Source organism: Neurospora crassa, linkage group V (assembly GCF_000182925.2).
Source record: "Neurospora crassa OR74A linkage group V, whole genome shotgun sequence".
In the NCBI taxonomy this organism is placed as follows: domain Eukaryota; kingdom Fungi; phylum Ascomycota; class Sordariomycetes; order Sordariales; family Sordariaceae; genus Neurospora; species Neurospora crassa.
The window spans coordinates 2,326,288-2,346,325 of NC_026505.1; the positions used below are offsets into that span (position 1 = coordinate 2,326,288).

Below are 20,038 nucleotides of genomic sequence, written 5' to 3' on the forward strand. Positions count from 1 at the left end.
GGTCTAGGCTTTTCTCGGAAACATGTTTGTTTCCTCTTTTGTAGATCATTGCTTCGTCTTCGTTCTTCTGGACTTTTCTTCGTGGTGTTTGTGCGAAATGAGAGAGCAAACAAACACAAATATCGTGGTGTTAGGGAGTTACCGCGACGTCGACTGTGACACAGCTGCATTGGGGCAGCCAGATCTCCCTTGGAGTCAGGGCCCGATTGTCTCACCTCCACGGGATGCGACATCAGCAGGACCAAGTTAGTTCCGTTGGACTTCAATAAATATTTAGTCCGACTTTAGCCTTTCAGCTTTCAGGCTGTGAAATCTCTCTGCCGGCCAACTATGCCGTCCGCTGTTGTTGAGAACGGCTTTGACTTATCGGATGAACCCTTGAAACATGCCAGTATATCGGATGAACACCGTCTAGCAAACTCAAGGTGGACCTCAGAGTAAATCGCCAAACAAGGTTGAGGAACAAGCTCTTGTGTCGTTCCAGGGCTGGGGGCACTTGTATTCATTGTCATTCCCTCTGGAATCCCTTTCAAAGAAAGAAAAGAGGACCGCCATACCATGAAGCCCAGATATGCATCCATCTATCTGATATGACAAGCTGATGTTCACTTTCGGCCGATTTGAATAAATTCATGCATTTGGATCTCCATATTTCGCATTACAATTTACAAAGTTGCTGTTACCCCCAGATCTTCGAGAAGACGTACATGCTTCATATGTTAAAGAAGAGTCAAAGTGCTTCTGGAAAACCACTGAGGACGAACCGAACTGTGCCATAGACTAGTAGGTGCATATAATGGGGCTGTTATTCGGTTAAATGAATTCGGGGACCTTGCGGACTGCTCTGCTCCCTGGTCCCGTCTCCCCCGCACCACGTCAGGTACGTACCTCCACCACAACCACAGGCGTGCCGCTTCCAACGCAGCTTCACTTTTGGGGAAACTCTTCTTCCTTTCATTGCGACGAGGCATCGCCAGCAACCGCACAACAAGAGACCGCCGCCCCGGCGAACCGACTGTGCCCATGGACGTCCTCCGAACGGCCTCAGCTCGCCGTACTTTCAAATGGCAAGCTGCCGGCATCCTGGCGAGGACTAGCTGGGTTTGCCGGTCATGCCGCAGCCAGTTTGTCGCGCCCAAAGCTGCACGACGAACCCTCGCGACGTCGACGACCACCACTACCCCCACGGCGCCAGACAATAAGCCCTTCTATGTCACAACGCCAATCTTCTACGTCAATGCCTGTACGTGAAGGAAGAACCACAACTGTTCGAGCTCGGGAGCATGCGGCATGCTAAACACCCCTCGCAGCGCCACATGTCGGCCACATGTACTCGATGGTTCTGGGAGATGTGTTGAAGCGGTGGCAGACACTCAAGGGCAACCAGGCCATCCTGTGTACAGGAACCGACGAGCACGGGACAAAGGTGCAGCGCGCTGCCATTGCCAACGATATGGACCCGAAGCAGTTTTGCGACTTGAACTCGGCAAAGTTCCAGGAACTGGCTGCCGCATGCCGCATCGACTACGACCGATTCATGCGTACTACCGATCAAGACCACGTCGAAGCCGTCAAACACTTTTGGCTCCTACTGAAAGAGAAGGGGCTGATCTACGAAGCCAAGCACGAAGGCTGGTACTGCGTCAGCGACGAATGCTTTTACCCCGAATCTCAACTGGAGAAGAGGCAAGACCCGTTCACGGGCGAGGTCTATGTGGCATCCATTGAGTCTGGAAACAAAGTGGAATGGATCGAGGAAAAGAACTACCACTTCCGCATGACCGCTTTGAAGGACCAGTTGCTCGAGTTTTACAAGAACAACCCCGACTGGATTGTTCCTCAGACTCGCATGAACCAAGTCGTGGACTGGGTTACAAACAACTTGGAGGATCTCTCCATCTCGAGGCCCGTGTCTCGGCTGAGCTGGGGTATCCGTGTCCCCGACGACGAGAGCCAGACCATATACGTCTGGGTTGACGCCCTGATCAACTATATCACCATGGCTGGCTACCCCTACTGGCCTCCAGGACGGGAGCACCTGGGCGGCTGGCCGGTGGACGTTCACGTCATTGGCAAGGATATTCTTCGCTTCCACTGCATCTACTGGCCTGCTCTGCTTCTGGCTTTGGATCTTCCCTTGCCCAAGAGGATATTGAGCCACGCGCATTGGACCATGGAAAAGAAAAAGATGTCCAAGTCGATCGGCAATGTCGTGAACCCATTTTACGCCATGGAGCGCTTTGGTATCGATACCATGCGATTCTACATGATCCATAACGGCGGAATTGCCAATGACGCAGACTATAGCAACGACTGGCTCACTGTCGAGTATAAGAAGCACCTGCAAAACGGCGTAGGAAACCTCAGCGCACGTGTAACAAGACCCAAGCAGTGGAGTTTGCGTAGAGCGGTCCAGTCGTATCAAGATGGAAACATGCTGCTCCAGTCGACGGGGGAACAGATTAACGATTCTTGCGTTGAGCATATCACCCGGCTTGACAAGCTTGCCTCAACTATCGATAATGAAATGCTGCAGCTCAACCCGAGCCATGCCCTGCAGAAGATCATGGGCCTTATTGGTGAGGTAGGTTGACGGTGCCAGTTCTTTGCTCCAGACACTGTGAATTAGTTACTGATCATCATCTCAGACCAATGCCTTCATCTCCAACGCGGAACCCTGGGTCATAGTCAAGAAGCAGGACTCTGAGGCCTTGGTCGACCGGATTATACTCACGGCAGGCGAGAGTCTCAGGATTGCTGGTATCCTCCTTCAGCCATTCATGCCTGACAAGGCCGCCCAGCTTCTGGATCTCCTGGGAGTCGAAAACCACAACAGGACATTTCATCATGCCAGGCCACTCGTTGATGCAACATATGGCACTGCTTTCAGGACATTTGGAAAAGAAGGCATTTTCCCTCCTCCTATCTTGGACGATATTAAGGGCATGGGGCCCGACGCTGGTAGTAAGAAGCATAGCTCCGGCAACAAGCCCAGCTCGGGAAACAAGAAACCCACAGCATGAAAAAAAAAGTCTTGTAAGCAAGATTTGGTTTGCCAGTCCCAGAACGTGTGGCCTGTCGAGTGTTCTTTTTCGTTATGCCTGATTCAGTCTGGCCTCTTCGGCGAACACTCTGGTGCTCACGAGCTGTATCATAGCCTTCCTCTTTGTAGCTCGAGATACCCTGCTAGAACTCAGATGTACAAGTATGTGAGCATCAGTTGACTGCGATCTATGTTCATGTCATGTTATACCAAGTTGTCAAAGAGGTCGCCAGAAACCCTTCCGGGGGGGCCAAGCCACAAGAGAAGCCCATGTTACCACTATAACCCACTACAACGGGGCTTAACGGGCATTACGAAATTTACAGTTCAAAGGGTGGGTATTTTACCTGAATCATGTTACTTTCAAAACACATCGCGCGACTCGTTGAAGGAACGCCTTCAACCCAGTTACATACCTCACTCCTAAATCTGCTTGTCCTCCACAAAGTCGCTCACGAGGCATATCAGTTACCATGAAGCTTAACGAATCTTCTGGTAAGAAAATATTCCTTGCCTTCCGCAATTTCATCCTATCCCCTGCCTTTCACTCGTCTCGCCCTATTCTGTAGCTTGGTAACGCTAGACAGGTTGATGCTAACCTGAACCAAACAGCTGTTTCCACTACACGAGCTCTTCTTGTCCCATATGAGAGCAGACATGTACCCACGTACCATCAGTGGATGGAGGATCCAGTGAGACATATATTGATGGCGATATGTCATCGTCAACACGTTGGAGAACATATGCTAACGACAGACTAGGCAATCCAAGAAGCAACAGCCTCGGAACCTTTGACTCTGGAGGAAGAATACGAAAACCAGCAATCATGGCGCTCCTCCCACGACAAACTGACCTTCATCATTTGCCAACCCGTCACTGATAATTCAGCGCCATCCGTACATGCCGGCCAGGTGGATTCTCCAGAAAAGATGATTGGCGATGTCAACCTATTCCTCTATCCCAACGACGACGAGGAGGAGCAAGCCGACGATCGGTTCCAATGCATTGGTGAAGTCGATATCATGATTGCTTCCCACGGCCACCGTGGCAAGGGCCTGGGAAGGACGGTGGTGTCAGGCTTCTTGCAGTACATCTCCCGCAACCTGGAGGAAATCCTGCATGAGTACTACGCCGGCGAGAGAGAGCAAGCCGGTACTGCCACTAACAGCTCGAAACCCCGACTCAGGATGCTCATGGCCAAGATCAACAAGGACAACAGCAAGAGCATTGCCCTTTTTAAAAGCCTCGGGTTCGAGCAAGAGGGCGATGTCAACTACTTTGGAGAGCTCAAGCTGGTTCTTCGTGACCTTGGTGCGTATGCAACGGCGAACGTCCCTGAAGGTTATGCGGAATTGGTCTATGAAAGGGAAGACTAAAAATATAATCGAGAGGACTTTTTGATTCCACTCGCTAATGAGTGGTAAAAGTTGCCATTCAGACCGCGAAGGGACCTATATGAGGAAAAGCACAGATCGACATAATAAAAGAAAGACCCATTAACGCCCCATATTGTGCCTTTTGCTTTTCTTCCTTCCATCCATCCATCCATCCATAATCCGTTTAGTTACCCTCAACATTAAGCCCAGGCAATCTCCGGCCCATACTTCTCCCTATACGCCTTCAACACGTCCACACTAACATGACTTCCACCACAAACCACCATAACAACGTTAACATTCCGCCACTCCTCGTCACTCAACCCCTTGCCAAGATACCTCCTCAAATCCCCATTATACGCCGTTGCCAACGTCGCGCCACAGCTTACCTCCACCAACATCCGATGCTCATCCGCAAACCTGACACTCGCCATGGCCGCCTCCGCATCCGTCACCGTCGCGCTGACCAAGTTCTCTCCGCCAACCATCTGGCTCCACTCCCACGTCTTCTTCGAGACTTGCACCGCACCCAAGCTCGACGCAATGCTCGTGATCTGCTTCATCTTGACCAGCTCGCCCGCCTTGACTGACTGGTTGAAACTATCGGCGCCGACTGTTTCGATCGCAAGAACCCTCGGCTCCTTTCCACCTCCCACTTCTTTTCCCAGCCCCCCTTCTTTTCCTGTTCCGGGGTTTCGACTGGGACCCCAAACGCCCTCCATGATGCCGTTCAACAACCCGCCACCGCCAACATTACACACCACGGCATCGACATAGGCCCGGTGCACGACGCGCATTTGCTCAGCGACTTCGTCCATCAAGGTGGCTGCTCCAGACCAGATATCTTCGTGGTCAAAGGGGGGAACGTAGACTTGCTTCGTCTGCTTTGTCTTTTCCCCTTCCTCTCCACCGCTACTACTTTCCTGCAAGTCCTCAAGAGCCGAGGCGGGCATGACTACTTCGCGAAGGTGGGTATCAGCCTCGAACCACGAACTACCGTGGATCACCACCGTAGCACCTAGTCCGCGAAGTCGACGCAAAACGGGCTCCTGAGCAGAGGTGGGCACGACGATGGTTGCTGGACAAGCCAATGTGTGGGCGGTGGTGGCGCAGGCGAGACCGGCGTTGCCGGCGGAGGAGCAGAAGAAGTGGATTTTTCTCTGGTTGGTGGTGAGGGGTTCCTGGAAGGAGGTGGTGGAAGAAGAGGACGGGGAGGAAGGGGGAGAAGGGAGGGTGGAGCGGAGCATCATGTTGCCTATGCCGCTGTTTGGGGTGTTAGTCTCTTGAAAGAGTGTGTGGCAGGTTGATTGGAAGAGAGACGAAAGGGGCCGTACCGAGACTTGAAGGACCCCGAAGGCTGAACATTCTCGAGTTTGAGATAGATGTTACACCCAGCGGCGTTGGATAGTTGGGCGGAATAGATGAGGGGGGTTTCAACCCAGGGCTTGGGAGGTTCCGAGGACGCGGGAAATGATACGGAGCCCATTTTGGTGGTGTATATGGATGGACTGGACCGTACTCGAAGGAGGTTTAGGGTTTCTTGAGGTTTTCGAAGAGAAGTGTTGGTCACCTTGTTTTGTTATGTATGTATAGATGTGTCCTCTTAGAAGCTCCTGATGACGACGATGATGATGATGATGATGAATGAGAAGAAAGTAAGTCGGTAGCCAAGACGATAGGTCGAGTTTTAGAAAATCCGGGGAAGCTGGAGGACAAGATATATCCGTTACATGGATGTGGGTACGGTATCTCGACACAATTTTTTCTCTTTTTTTTTTTTTTTTTTTTTTCCTTTCCCTCCTCTTGGTCATCTAGATATCAACTGTCCCCATAGGTTCACCTCTCATTGTACTCATGTATCCTTGACTTCTTTCTTACTCGTGCTCCATCTGAACCCTAGATTTTGGCCGGTTGGCCAGCCAGCCGGCGGGTGGTTGCCCTTTCCCACTTGGAGTAGGTAGCCGGTCCCATGATTGTACTTAGTACCAGGCCTGGACTCACCAGGACCTGTCACTTAATCCATGTGCCTGCTTTGATAAGATCTCGAGGCTCATCGTGCTCATGGGGTGTGAAGCTATCAAAAGAAGTTACGGAATGGAAAGGAACGAAAATACCTGTCAACTGATCGGTCAAGATCGAGTGATACCATGTGTCAAGTCTTCCCGGCCGGTATGTACATACGCGGGTAACGATTAACAGCGGCACTGGCTTTGCAGTCGGTTGGAGAACTTGGGCTGGTCATGTGATGATGTGTTATTACATAAAAAGAAGCCCGAGAAGGTCGATCCCATGACCCTACCGTCCTTTTTTATTTCACCGTTTTCTTCGTCGATGCTGTGACTGACGCCTTTTTTTTTCTATTGGAAGCAATTCTTCTAGTGTTGCTTTTTTTTCTTTCTCCTTCCTCACGTCTTAACACTAGTGAATGATGACTTGGGAAGAAGGTGGAGACGGTTCCTGACCTTTCGTCGCGCGCTTTTAGAAAAGGTCGTTGACCTGATCCAAAATATTACAAGGTCACCAGGGATAGTCCCTTCCCGGGGATAAAGCCGACTCTGGGTCGAATTGCTTGTTTGATACACTAGTATCGAGAGCAAAACACCGCGTTTATGAACCATATTGATACAAACAAATGTCTGAGAATAGTCACGCCGGTGTTCACCTGGAGTGAATCTCCGATATCCTGGACGGCTTCCGAAATCTCTTTGTCAAGCTCGGCCGGCGAGTGATGCGGCGTGGCTGTAGGTACAGCACTGTACCACCAATACACACCTACCTACTTCGTTGTGCAACTACCTGAGACCACGATAGCTGCCTCTTTTGGTCAATGGAACAAAAGAGGAGAAGAACATCGAATTGATAACGATATGCCGAAGGTTGTCCATCCTGTCTATCAACCACACCATGAACAGAAAATCCAAAAATGGATCCAGCTAGGGCGGTAACATCACGTAACAAGATAGGCGCCGATACGGTGAGATTACGCCGTTGAAATTCACTGATAGGACGGAGCCACGCCCTTGGATGCTCGTGCTGCAGACCCGGAATGCAGTCATGCAGGTCCATGAGAAGGAAAAAGTCAAGAGCCCCGATAAGGAAGCTAAGAAAAAAAAAAAAGCCTCCATTTTATTCATCCACCCCCCGGTGCATTAGGTGTGTTCATTCGAAGCGATGAACGACTTGTACTGTTGTACCGATGAACCGATGTTAAACGTCTCTTAACTTTTTTTCTTTTTTTCAACCGAACGGCATTGCCGCACTGCAGGGTTGGATAGGAGGTGGGTCTGAGCGAGAACCGAAGGTGGGTCAGTCGGAAGGGCTGGGCCTTCCTTTTTGGAACGTCGTCCAAACCTTTCAACGTCGTTCATTCCTTTTGGTGAAGACAACGACTCCTGGTGAAGGTGGGAGCTGAGATTTCGACTCAACTTTTGACTGTTTCGGTCGAAACCTTTGTTTGCGCACTTGGAGCTCTCGTATGCATTTTGTTTGTCTCAGCCATCAGATGAATTCCATCGATACTCGGGAGGGTGGAAGTTTGAACTGCAGTCGCATGTCGGGCGTTGCGTCGATGTCGCATCTTGTCCTTGGTGGTTGTCATGGGAAGTCACGGTCCTGGTGTCGGACGTTTTATTGGGTGCACTTATGCCCTGATCTTGGGGAAGGTGCGAGCGCGATGATGTCCATAAGGTGATGAGGGGATGGATGCCCCTGGACATGTCGATCTTCAATATCCCTCCGTCTTCGGTGCTTCCTGGTCTTCTTCCGTACTCAACGCCGTCAACATGCGAGCAACTCCATCTCGTTATTCAGGCCATGGCCAGGATATTCCAAGTGGAAGTCTGAGTACGAACTGGTGAGCCATCCGCTCCTCTTCGCTGGGTTTTTGACCCAAATCTTCTCCCCTTTTATGTCGATGTTTGTGTTTCTTTGGTGACTGAACGGAATCTCTGTTGATGGTGCTCACTCTCCTTCATAGTGTGCCTTTGCCATCGCATACTCGTCGAGCTCCCTCTCAAAGTTCCAGCTGTTTTGATGGGTGTTCATCTCTCGTCTTTCTTGCCTCGTATCTCATATCAGCCACGACCCCGGAGGAACCGGAGGAACCGGAGGAACAGATGGCGAGTGCCCGGAAACCGAAACCCGTCGATAATGTGTGTTCGTTGCCATATCGTATGCAGCAAAATGTATACCGGAAGCTCTGCGTGTTTCGGTGATCAATACACGTTCCGCCATTTGGCATGGACCGCTTGCTTGGTGGGAGATTATCGTGATGCTGTGTCAGAGCTGCTTGGCCATGACCCCCAAGAAGCAAGCTTGAAAGGTCTTCCTCATTGATCACAGTGGTCTGCATCTTTTGCGTCGGAGTTTGGAGATGAAATAAGCGCACTAGAGGCACTCCGCGAGCTCTTCCTCCCGTCATCCCATCTTTCTGTTTGGAATCACCCCCAGCAACGGAGATGGTCATCTCTCCCTTCAGACAACATTCAGTCGGCTCCATGATGAGACCGTGACGGGGTTTTCGCCGGAAAATCAGTATTTACTTCGTCCTCGCCATCGTTCAGAAACTTCCTCCTTGCATCAAAAGGCCAGCTTCTCGGGTTCTTGTTTGCTTTGGTGGCAGCACATGGACACGATCTTGAGCAACATCCCAAGACATCAGGAATCCTGACACACGCTGTTTACGTTAAGGTACGTTCCGTCTTCCTTTACTTGATCTCCGCCTTAAACAATCACAACCTCACCCATACCTCCTGTCGTCCTCACCTTTGGTATTCCTCCCAGTGAAAAGGGATCACGGTAATCACACAGGAAAACTTGTCATGGGCAAAGACTGCATTCACAAAACTTCTGGTTTCCAAAGTTTGAGTGTCCTGTATCTTGCGTGGATCCACTCGGGCACGCTTGATCTCATCAAGTCGTCTGCGGGATACCTCTCGGATGTATCATTTACGGAACAGTCGCACCATTGGCATATCAAACTCTAATCGAGACCTCCATACTGTGGACTGCTACATGCGTCGTAGCAGACCTGGCTTCGGCCAGCTCTTGAATCAGACCACTAACTTGGATCCAGGTCCTGAACGACTTCAAACCTTAGTGGTCAGCTGGAGATCAATGACCATTAAAACAATCGTCCCGTTGGCTTCACCTATCCGACCCGTGGTCTGCTAATGGTTGTTGCGTAGGGCGACAAGGTTTTGTTTTTGTCTGGGTCAACACCATACTCATACGATCACGACCTGAAAAGACCCATTCACCACCAGTCCTTGTGGTGCGGCAAGCATTGAAACCTTCTTCCCACCCTGCCATTCGCTTGACGGCCCGGTAAAATCACAATTGATCAAGGTGCCTCTACAGCAAGACAAGAACAGCAAAGATATCTTGCAATCGGCCCTCTATCATCAGCAACACAGCACCGAAATTCTGCACCCTACCGTTACCCCTTTCGCCACGCCGACATATCCTTATAGCATTACCGACATCGCCATTGGCGCCGACACTCCACACACATCCCTCACGGCGAATGCCCTCGTGTCTCCGGCATTGGACTATCATCTGAGCCTCCTATCTTCAGCCACCCAACATCGGTATCTTGCATCTTCCTGCTACCCCTTGAACGGCCGCACGAAATTTTCACAGCTTTACCGGCACTATCTTCATCGCCGACTTTCCATAAGAATCATCCGAGCCTCCTATCTTCAGCAAAAATGCCGGCCATGTCCAGCCTAGCACTCGAGCGCAATAATCGCGCACGCCTACGCCCTCAAGCAGAGATCATATCTCCAAGATCAGATCGGATCTTCACTCAGGCTAACCGGGACAGTCCTGACCCACCACGGCAAAGGGTATCTAGATGGCTCTTCGACCAACAACATCTTGTGCAGGCAGGCATCATGGTCAATGTCGATTCACCACGCTCCATTCGGATGAGCCCAGCCCTCTCAGCAAACATTCAATCTACCATGTTCGAAACACCACCTAGAAACACACGGCCTCTCAACCTATTGCCACCTCTTCGACCACCTAAGCGAACTGTGTCGTATGGCGGAAACCAAGATGTAGACCCAGAGAACGAAGACAAAAAGTTAGACAGCTCCCTGAGGCGTGGCTTTATCAACCTTCTTAAAATACGCCCGGCCAAAAGGACAAGGAATAACCCGCCGCCACCACCACCACCACCACCACCCCCACCCCCGCAAAGAAGATTAGCGAACAGCAGGCATGCGGACTCTCAAGCAGTCCGCTCTTTTCGACAGGTGCTACGAGCTCCGGCTATAGATGATGTCGCGACCGCTGTGTCGGCCCAAGACGGCAAAGACATCTTTCCCTTGCTCATGCTCCCGTTTGAGGTTCGTGAAAAGATTTTGAGATATATACTGGTATCCGACAAGCCCGTCTATGTGAAGCGCCTCTGGACTGAACAGGTCCGTTCTATACGCCGCAATACCCGCGGACGAGGACACGGGGGTAATGGCGATAAAAGCGAAGAGGAATACACTAATAAAACGACCATTTTACGAACATCCCGTCAAATGCTGGCAGAGGGCAGCTTACTTCTTTACTCGAAGAATCAGTTCGTTTACCTATTGCGAGACCCTATTCACGCCAAGGTGGATTTCGCTTCCATGCTTAAGGAAGCGCAGAAGTCCCCGAAGAAAATCGAAGGTCGTGACAAACGTAAGCGTAAAGCAGACAGCCAATACGGCTTATACGAAATCAACATCGCGAAGTATGGACACTTGATGCGACATTTAAGTATCGAACTCGAGCCGAACAGATCCGGCAACCAATACAGGGAGCTTATGGAGCAGGCCCTTTATGTCTTGACTAGCTCCGATAGAAGGGGCAGACACTTGCTTGCTGGCCAATTGGTGGATGGAAAAACCCCAAGAATTTTCCTCCACACTTTGACAATCACCGTGTCACCTGAAAACGATCAGGGTCGCCCTGGCAGCGGATCAGTTTCTAAGAACAGCAGCCAAGGGTCGAGAAGCCCGTATTCGAGCGCCATCGAGCTGTTCGATAGTAGATCACTCGTTATGCATGCGCTCTCCCGCATTGACACCCAATTTCTTCGAATCAACATGCATATCGATGAAGGCCCTTCTAATGAGGGGGATGACGAATTTGCGGTCAGTACCGAAAAGCGTCATCTCGAGACGACCATCGACATGCGATTCCTTCCGCGTCGTACCAAGCAGCTCGAGTTGTCCGAGAACGGTGATTCGTTTTAGGTAAATGATCACTTGATGAAGGAGCAGCGGGCCAAGAGGGGCGAAGAGGCCGAGACAGCACTGCAGACTCTCAAGAGTCGTATGTATGAGGGGTTCGAGAATCCGGATCAGGCTGTAGCCGACGGACTTTGGGAGGACAATAGCGCCGCCAATATGCGTCGCAAAAAGGAGAGGGCGGAGTTCGAGGCCCGTCTCGAGGGTGATGCTCGCCGCCAGAATGATGGCGAGGAAGAGTCCAGCTCCATTGACGACAGCGACGAAGATGAGAATGATGACGATGATTACGAGAGTCGGCCAAAGAAGAGGAAGCTGACGACTCGCGGCCGTGGACGGTATGGAGATTCGTTGCTCATTTCTGTAAAACGTGTTGCTGATGGATTGGTTGTTTCCAGGTCTTGAATCCCTCCCTTTTTAGTTCTTATTCTTCTTATCATCGTTCTTCCGACATTGATATTCTGAGTATGTTATCTCCTCAAAATGGCGTCGCACAAGAGCGAATGAGTTTCATTGGGTCAAGAAGCCCTGATGAAACTTCTTATCGGCGTCGGAATTGTAACATCATCATCGCTGATGGGAGTTGAGGCCCTGTTAGCCAACGTCTTCGACTGCGTCCTGGTCAGCATACGGCAATGGGAGAAAGGGCAAGTGAGGGATTTGCAGGCTGAGCAGTTGGGCAAGACTATTTTTGTGGAAGGAGGAATTTGGTAAATAAAGGGGGGAACTTGCTGGTTGGTTCATGGTTTTCTTATGCACAACCCGGGAGCTATTGAAGTGAAAACGGGCAGAATGCTTTTATTCTTTTAGGTGGAAGAGACATCTTTAACGACGGGCATCTCCTGTCGCATTGTATATTATGTATGCGATGACAAGCAGCCAAACGAGGGGAGTGATCAATTTTATGCTTGCGAACATTCTGGTGGTCGATTGAGTCCAATGGAAGGATTTAAGGAGTGGACAAATGGGCACGACAATACCAGTCACACAATAGCACCATTAGGAGCTGAAGCGTCTGAGCCCGATGTAGCAAGCAGTTTGCATGACCTTGATAGCTTTATTACAAGTGCGTTGATCTTTGACATTGACACTTGGAGAATTCTCATCCTGTTCCAGATCGTCTAACAGATCATGTATATCTCCTGGCACCTGACACCAAGCCATCACTCCCTCGCCTGTAGTACCTCAAACAAAAGACTCCCTAATTCCCTCCCTATGCCAGACACCTAACGCTGAAAGCGAAGAACATGACAAAAATGTAATAAATATAACTCGTCACCGCCTCTATGTTTCCCCTCTCACTCACCACCCACTACCCCAATCTATGGATATCATCTCACATTCACTCAGCGACAATCTTCACCCTTTCCACATCTAGCGTCTCCGTGTCCACGAGCACCACCTCTCTAGTCTCCGAGAACGAGGGCACGGCAATCAACCGCACTGCTTGCCCGTCCGGTCCGTGGATCACTTTCGTTCCAAACTCTGGCTGGCAGCCGACGAAGAAGAGGTGGGGACACTCTTTGATTACGAAGGGCTCGTCTTCTTGGAAGGGGTAGGACCCTGTTTGATCAGATAGGTTAGTTCGTTGCTAATTCCGAACGGGGAAGGGGGGATGGAAATGTGAATCGAAGTCCAAGGATAAAGGGGAGGAAAAGGAGTGCTGCAAAAGGGAAAAGCAAAACTCACAAAGCGTATCCGGTGCCGTTGGCGCCACACACCTCCACCTGCACATGGCCTCCATCATGCCCAGTCTATCCTCACTCTCCACATACTTGAAAACATCATCCAGATTCTGTCCGCCTGTGCCCAGCACCCGCCACCCCTCGATCTCGCCCTCCCATGGATTCGTCACGTTGTCGAACCACCCCGGCTCTTCTTCCCCTGGCACATCTCTGTCCTTGCCCGCCCCCGCTTTTGGGGGTGGCATGTACGTCCTCGACTGCGGGAACATGGCCGGGTGAATCGGCTGTTGCGGGTAACTCGCGTTGGCGGGGTCGAGCGCGCCCGGGAGCAGGGTGACGGGCATGGTGGGGAGGAGATCACTCAGAAAGCTGTCCAACAGTTGGGAGGGAACCGGGTTGTAGGAGCTGCTGTCGTAGCCGTATTTTTTGATTTGTGGTTGGAACTTGTTTGTTACGGTGGTGGTGTCGAAGGCAGCCGCGGGTTTGGCCTGTTCGGCCGCCGTCGTGGAGATGGAGTTCCCCGCTATGATGAGGCGGGTGATGTGTGAGAGCTCGTCGCGTTGGACGGAGGGATCGAGCGCTTCGCCGAGGAGATACTCGAGAAGCAGGTTGAGTTCCATGGCGTAGGAGGTGTCGGCGTTGGAGAACTCGAGGCCGGAGACGAGGGCAATCTTTTTAGAGGAGGGCTTGTGGGACTGCCTGGAGAAAGAGGCGTCCATCATTTCGACGTCTTCGGAGGAGTCTGCTTCCTTTTTGCCTTTTGAGAGCGACCAGCGCTCGGGCTGTGGTGGTAGTTCGGCGAAGAGGAGGTCGATGACTTCGAATTCGCCGTTGGCGTTCTCGGTGCCCATTACCGCGACGATGCAGCCGGTCACCATGAAGTGGTTTTGCAGAGCGTTGCCGACAAGACGGATGCGGCCGGAGTCGTCTTCGAGCATTACCGAGTCTTCGCCGTTGCCGGAGTAGTAGTGGCCGACCGAGGTGGGAGCGGAGATCCAGCGCTATAACATCATTGTCAGCTGCCTGGTGTCCACCAAAGGATAGGCTGAAACTCACATCCTTGGAGACATCCTCGAGGATTGAGGGCTTTAGAGGCATGTCCATATATACTGTTCCAGCTACCCAGCATAGTTCTCCCTGGCGAACGTCTAGGACACGCTCGACCCTCTTGACCTTCTCACCACCAAGCACTGTTCCCTCCCAAGCGGCGCTGGCGGCTGCCTCGACGGCGGGCCTGATCTTTGTAAGACGCAAAAAGTAAATATCGGCATATTGTTGTTGATAGGGACGGGTTTTTTCGAGTTTGAAGGTATGAAGGGGCTTGTAGTTGGTGATCTGGCGCTGGAGAGCCTCGGGCGCATCGCCTCTTCGTGAAGTTGGGTTGTTAGCTGATGATCGCCAGTGGAAGATGGATGATCCACTGCTACTCACGAGGGCTTCTGTAGCAAACCGCTACCGAGAACTTCGTCCAAGGTGACCATCGTATGATTGATACTGACAATGGCTCAAGATGTGAGAACGACAAAAGCAATTGGTGACTTATTCATGTGCTGCCCGACTCGGAAACTGACTTCAAGGGACGAAACTCGACGACGCGCTTGACAATTTCGAGACGCGTAGCTCCAGTGGGTTCAATTAAGCCAGGTACATGACCGGTACTACTCTATACTAGTATAGTTTACATAGTAGCGGCGCTTCAGCACTGTGACCCTCACAGGAACCGTCGGCCCCGCTATAAAGTTCCGATAAGATAGGGGAACGTGGGGTAGCTAGAACACTCCAGACCCCTGCGCTGCAAGGCTGGACAGAAAAAATTGGATGGAGTCTTGGATTTGGCATGGCCTTGTGGTGTCCGCTGCAAAGTAAACATCCACACTCTCCTCCCGACGACGCCTGTTTCACGGTAATCTAAGCCAATCTGACTTTTACTTGTCAATTGATAGTATTCAGCCTGCCCATACCGAACAGCGACTACCCAATTCACATAATATCACAGCACAGGCACCGCCATGGACCACCCTACCGAATCAGGCGCCCAGGTCCGGGTGACCTTCACCACCCAGGAGGAGGACATCCAGCTCGATGAGAGCAAGCGCCAGCTCCTTGTCCCCGCCGACATCCGCCGTTATGGCCTCTCCCGTATTCTCAACTCCGAGTCCATGCTCGACACCAACTCGATCCCCTTCGACTTCCTTGTTAACGGCAGCTTCCTCCGCGGCAGTCTTGAAGAGTACCTCAACGCCAACGGCCTCTCGCTCGAAACCAACATCACCCTTCAGTACGTTCGCAGTTTGATCCCACCAACATACGAGGCCAGCTTTGAGCACGACGACTGGGTCAGCGCCGTCGATGTTCTTTCCGCTACTTCTCCCGCGGGCCGCTGGTCCGGCGACAACTTTCAGCGCGGCCAAGATCGCATCCTCTCCGCCTCGTACGACGGTCTCCTCAGGATATGGGACGCCTCTGGAAATGTGATTGGCACCTCGCCCTCGGGCAGCCACGGTGGTCACACTGCCAGCATAAAAGCTGCCAAATTCCTCTCCAGCACTCAGATTGCCTCGGCCGGCATGGACCGCACAGTTCGCGTATGGAAGTACACCGAGTCGGGCGAGTCGTACGAGCGTCGCGGCGAGCTGAAGCCCACTCTCGAACTGTACGGCCACACCTCCTCGATCGACTCGCTCGAGGTTGACGGCGCCTCGAAGCGCATCCTCACTGCCTCCGCCGACGGTTCCATCGGTTTCTGGACCACCTCCAAGGCGTCCGCGCCCGAAGTCTCCGATTCCTCGCTCCTTCCCGGCGCCCACACATCCAAGCGCCGCAAGCTCGCGACCTCCGTCACCGCCGCCCAGCGCGGCCCGCTCGCCCTTATGAACATCCACAATGCGCCCGCCACGGCCGCCGTCTTCGACCCCCGCGACCGCACCGTTGCCTACTCTGTGTCGCAGGACCATACCGTCAAGACCATCGACCTGACCACCTCCAGCGTGGTCAGCACCTTCACAACCTCGCATGCGCTCCTCTCTCTCGCTGCCCTGCCGCGCTCCTCGGCCTCGGCGCCCCTTCTCGCCTGCGGCACCTCCGCCCGACACATTACCCTCGTCGACCCGCGCACCAGCACGGCCGCGACGAGCGTCATGACGCTGCGTGGGCATGCCAACAAGGTGGTCAGTCTGGCGGCGAACCCGGAGAACGAGTACTCACTGGTTTCGGGCTCGCACGACGGGACGTGCCGGATCTGGGATTTGCGGTCGGTCCGGCCAGCGACCAAGGACGAGGGCGGCATGGGCAGCGTCAGCGAGCCCGTGTACGTTATTGATCGCGAGAGCCAGCAGGGCAAGAAGAAGAAGAGCAGTGTGACGGGCGACGGGTGCAAGGTGTTCAGCGTGGTGTGGGATCAGCTGGGCATCTTCAGCGGTGGTGAGGATAAGAAGGTGCAGATTAATAAGGGGAGGGGTGTGAATGCCGAGTAGAGGAAGAAAAATGGTCGGGAAAGAGGGGGTTGTTGATGAAGAGAAGGGAAGCAGCAGAACTTGGTTGTTATGATATACCCAGGATAGATAAAATGGAATGTGAATACTGTACAGGATATTTTTGTGATATCTGCAGGGACGAGGCCAAGAACAGCCGTGACAGATTCTTTCTGAACTAAACTGTACGCGAAAACTGTACTGACCTGGAGCATAGACTAGATGGCTTCTGCAGAGCCCAGTCAGGTTGTTCTGAGGATTATACAAGGTTCATCTACCAACGTCTAAAAGTAGCCAAGTCGGTCTCGGGGTATAGGTGCATCGTCGACATCTTTCCTTTCTTGTTCAGCACTCGACCAGCAGCTTGAGAGCCGGCTCAGTGACTTCTCGACATCTTCCTCAACCTCTCCACCTCTTCCTCATCAACCGTCGCTTGACTGCTGCTATTGCCCAGCGTCAACTCCTCATCAAAGTCCAAATCCCCAGCCTCCAACGCAGCCTTCATCACATCCTCCACGCTCTCTTCCTTCGGCTTTACCTCCACCTCTGCCTGTGTCTCATCTACCTCCTCACCCTCAACCTCCTCTACCTCACCTTCCTGCTCCTGCTCCTGCCCAAAAATCTCATCCAACAACTCCAACTCACTCTTCCCCTTCACCCCCTCCCCATCCATCACCCCCGTCCCATTCACCCCACGCGCCTCAGCCTCCTCATACAACGCACACAGCATCTGCACGCCCTGCCACCTGAACTTCAACGTCTCCTCCGAAATCACCCCAGACCCAAAAATCTCCTCCTTCATCCGCTTCGGCTCAAACGACAGCCTACCCTTTTCCTTCTGAATAGCCACCAGAATGTATTGTGCGGCCGTGCTAGTCTTGATGCCGAGCAACGCGGCCAGAGCTTCGCAGTTCATCGACGGATTACGAGACCAGAGGTAATAGGCGCGCAGGTTGGCGACGGAGAGGGGGGATTTGGGGGCAAAGGTTTGTTTGCGGGAGATATGGGAGAGGAGGTAGTTCTGGGCCCAGAGGGTGGCTTCGGAGATGAGGGGGTCGATTGGTTTGGGTACTTTGGACTCTTTGGACTCGTTGGATTCTTTGGAGGTCCGTTTGCGTTTTGTGGATGTTGTTGAGGGTTCGGTGGTTTTCTTGCTTGTGCCATTCTTGCCGGTTTTGGTGGTGGCAGAGACAAAAGCGTCTTCGCCGCTGAGGGTCGTGCTCCCGTCTCCTTCGATTTCGACGTTGATATTGTCACCCACAGTGGAGAGGTAGTTGGCTGATAGAGTGGCGTCAGGCGCGGCCGTTACTTCCGAAAACTGTTCGTCTAATAAGCCGGCTTCTTCGAAGATGACGTCCGCGGCGAGCCTGATGGGCAGCTTGAGCTCGGCGGCGTACGGGAGGGGAGGAGTGGGGTTAAGTTGCTTTCGTTGGTGGTCCATCATGGCGAAGAGCTGTACGCCGGCGTAGGCGTCGGATCCTGAGTAGAGGATTTGGTCCATGTTCAGGGGCTTGGACCATTCACTTGTCCGGACTGCTCCTTTGAACATTGGCAACTGGAGGACCTCCTTTACCAATGTTGCCAACGGGACAAGGCGTCTGTTGACAAGCTTGTGCTCACCGGAAGCAGAGTACTTGACGAGCTTATACAAGTGAGAGAGCTCATAAATTCCCTTTGCTTCGATCCCGAGGAACGTTTTCAAACGGGTGCAGTCGCCCATGATCCAGACACCGGCTTTGACAACATCGGCGTCCTCGATGATTTGCTTGAGTAACGGAGAAGCAAGCTCATCCTTCCTCGGATAGAGCGAAATGTGAAAGATTCCAATACGCTTCTCCGAAGCAATCTGGATAACCGACACGTTTTGCCTCGGGCCGTGGCTCTCCTTTGCGCTGATTTCCCATTCCAAGTCAAGACCGAGAATCTTCTCATCCATGAAGTACTGCTTCAAGACCCTCTCAGTGGTGGTCGCACTTCTGCAGTAATGGACCTTGACCTTCTCGTTCATGTTTCCATCCTTGTCGGGCCCACGATAGAGGTTGTAAGTCCAGTAAGACTTTGGAGTGCCCTCGGCCGCCTTCTTCGCCTCCTTGAAGAGATCCTCGGACATGGTGAAGCTGAGTGGTGTAAACGGAGGCTTGAGAGAAGCATCCTCATCTTTCGACTCAACGTTCCCATCCTCGAGTATGAGTTGGAACTGTTCCTCCAGCCCTTCCTGTGCATCAACAAACTCCTGCCCCTGGGAGTCTAACGTCGTTCCATTCGCGTCAGGATTTCCCTGAGGTACACCTGTGGAGTTGAAGACACCATCGTGGTTGGGCGGAAGAACAGGTTCCGGGTTTGAGGCTGCTGACACCGCAGAGTCGCTGTGATATCTTGCCAAAGATGGCAGTTGCGGGTATCCAACGCTGCCGCGACTATCGCCAGCAAACGTAATGCCCCGGCTTGAATTCCACGTCTGATCTTTCCTCTCCATGGCGCCAAGATGTCTTGATTTGTGTAAAACCCTGGTCAGCCAAAAATATACGGAGAAGTAGTAAGGACCTGGAAGAGCCAGTGAACCTACACTGGATAACGGGATGTGGAAGGAACCGAGGATGAGGGCGAAGAAGCAAAGAAACGCCGCCGGCATTGCCTCAGAGTCAAGCTGGTGGTGCTGTTTACGGCGTTGGCACCGGCGCCGATGGCTTGTGGTATAGGGTGCGGGGACCTCATTATAGCGATGGATGGCAAGCGCAGATCACAAAGTTGCCGAGTGCGTGGGAGGTATGCGTGGTAGAGGTAGGTAGGTAGTAAGTAATGTTGCAGGTTGTCAAGGCCCAGAGAACTGCGCCATGACCTGTCGATTCGTTTGAATGCTGACAGAGGGGAACGAGACGAAAAGGTGTTTGGTGGTTTCAGGGCACTGATATGAATGTTGGTTCGGTCAAAGTGGGGGAACCAAGAGAAGAAGTCGGAGACGGAGTGGACGTTGAAACTTCAAGTTGAACAAATATTGGACCGAGAAATACCTTGTCACGGGCAACGTTGGCTGCTGGCAGGCAGAAACGCGAACGTATTTGGTTGCCTCCGAATACTGAAATCACAAACGAACTGTTTGCTTTGTTCACAAGGAAGGGTCGATGTGAACTAATTGATTCGGTTGCCACTGCAACAGCAGCGCTGTCACGACGTCCAGCCGCTGCCGAGTTGCTGCTGCTGAAGCCTAGGTAGATACCCCGTTTATTCTCATATG

At 52.3% G+C, this 20,038-nt stretch overlaps 7 protein-coding genes across 8 annotated transcripts; 4 read left to right on the top strand and 3 right to left on the bottom strand.

Annotated features, from left to right (window-relative positions):
* The first annotated feature begins 888 nt into the window (after positions 1-888).
* Positions 889-3,230, top strand: NCU03759 (methionine-tRNA synthetase). The gene is made up of 3 exons (XM_956013.2): positions 889-1,243; positions 1,311-2,584; positions 2,649-3,230. Exons 1-3 carry the CDS (start codon positions 1,024-1,026, stop codon positions 3,021-3,023), a joined length of 1,869 nt encoding a protein of 622 aa, XP_961106.1. The 5' UTR covers positions 889-1,023; the 3' UTR covers positions 3,024-3,230.
* Positions 3,231-3,234: 4 nt separating this feature from the next.
* Positions 3,235-4,550, top strand: NCU03760 (hypothetical protein). The gene is made up of 3 exons (XM_956014.3): positions 3,235-3,538; positions 3,656-3,735; positions 3,805-4,550. The coding sequence occupies exons 1-3, from the start codon at positions 3,517-3,519 to the stop codon at positions 4,417-4,419; spliced, it is 717 nt and encodes a 238-aa protein (XP_961107.1). The 5' UTR covers positions 3,235-3,516; the 3' UTR covers positions 4,420-4,550.
* Positions 4,376-6,582, bottom strand: NCU03761 (hypothetical protein). Its single transcript, XM_956015.3, has 2 exons — positions 5,754-6,582; positions 4,376-5,682 (listed from the first exon to the last, which is right to left on the bottom strand). The coding sequence occupies exons 1-2, from the start codon at positions 5,903-5,905 to the stop codon at positions 4,620-4,622; spliced, it is 1,215 nt and encodes a 404-aa protein (XP_961108.1). The 5' UTR covers positions 5,906-6,582; the 3' UTR covers positions 4,376-4,619.
* Positions 6,583-9,934: 3,352 nt separating this feature from the next.
* Positions 9,935-12,053, top strand: NCU03762 (hypothetical protein; the record flags this gene model as incomplete). Its single annotated transcript, XM_956016.3, has 2 exons — positions 9,935-11,552; positions 11,655-12,053. Exons 1-2 carry the CDS (start codon positions 10,128-10,130, stop codon positions 12,051-12,053), a joined length of 1,824 nt encoding a protein of 607 aa, XP_961109.3. The 5' UTR covers positions 9,935-10,127.
* A 624-nt stretch (positions 12,054-12,677) lies between these two features.
* Positions 12,678-14,954, bottom strand: NCU03763 (DNA polymerase delta subunit 2). The gene is made up of 4 exons (XM_956017.2): positions 14,765-14,954; positions 14,390-14,699; positions 13,338-14,334; positions 12,678-13,211 (listed from the first exon to the last, which is right to left on the bottom strand). Exons 1-4 carry the CDS (start codon positions 14,812-14,814, stop codon positions 12,991-12,993), a joined length of 1,578 nt encoding a protein of 525 aa, XP_961110.1. The 5' UTR covers positions 14,815-14,954; the 3' UTR covers positions 12,678-12,990.
* A 194-nt stretch (positions 14,955-15,148) lies between these two features.
* Positions 15,149-16,921, top strand: NCU03764. 2 transcript variants are annotated; one of them, XM_011396280.1, is made up of 2 exons: positions 15,149-15,195; positions 15,277-16,921. In XM_011396280.1, exon 2 carries the CDS (start codon positions 15,343-15,345, stop codon positions 16,804-16,806), a length of 1,464 nt encoding a protein of 487 aa, XP_011394582.1. In that variant the 5' UTR covers positions 15,149-15,195; positions 15,277-15,342; the 3' UTR covers positions 16,807-16,921. The 2 variants fall into 2 exon arrangements, with proteins under 2 accessions (XP_011394582.1, XP_011394583.1); XM_011396281.1 differs by having other exon boundaries at positions 15,149-16,921.
* On the bottom strand, positions 15,191-19,952 carry NCU03765 (3'-5' exonuclease/helicase). The gene is made up of 2 exons (XM_956019.3): positions 19,370-19,952; positions 15,191-19,292 (listed from the first exon to the last, which is right to left on the bottom strand). Exons 1-2 carry the CDS (start codon positions 19,516-19,518, stop codon positions 17,180-17,182), a joined length of 2,262 nt encoding a protein of 753 aa, XP_961112.2. The 5' UTR covers positions 19,519-19,952; the 3' UTR covers positions 15,191-17,179.
* Positions 19,953-20,038: the final 86 nt, after the last annotated feature.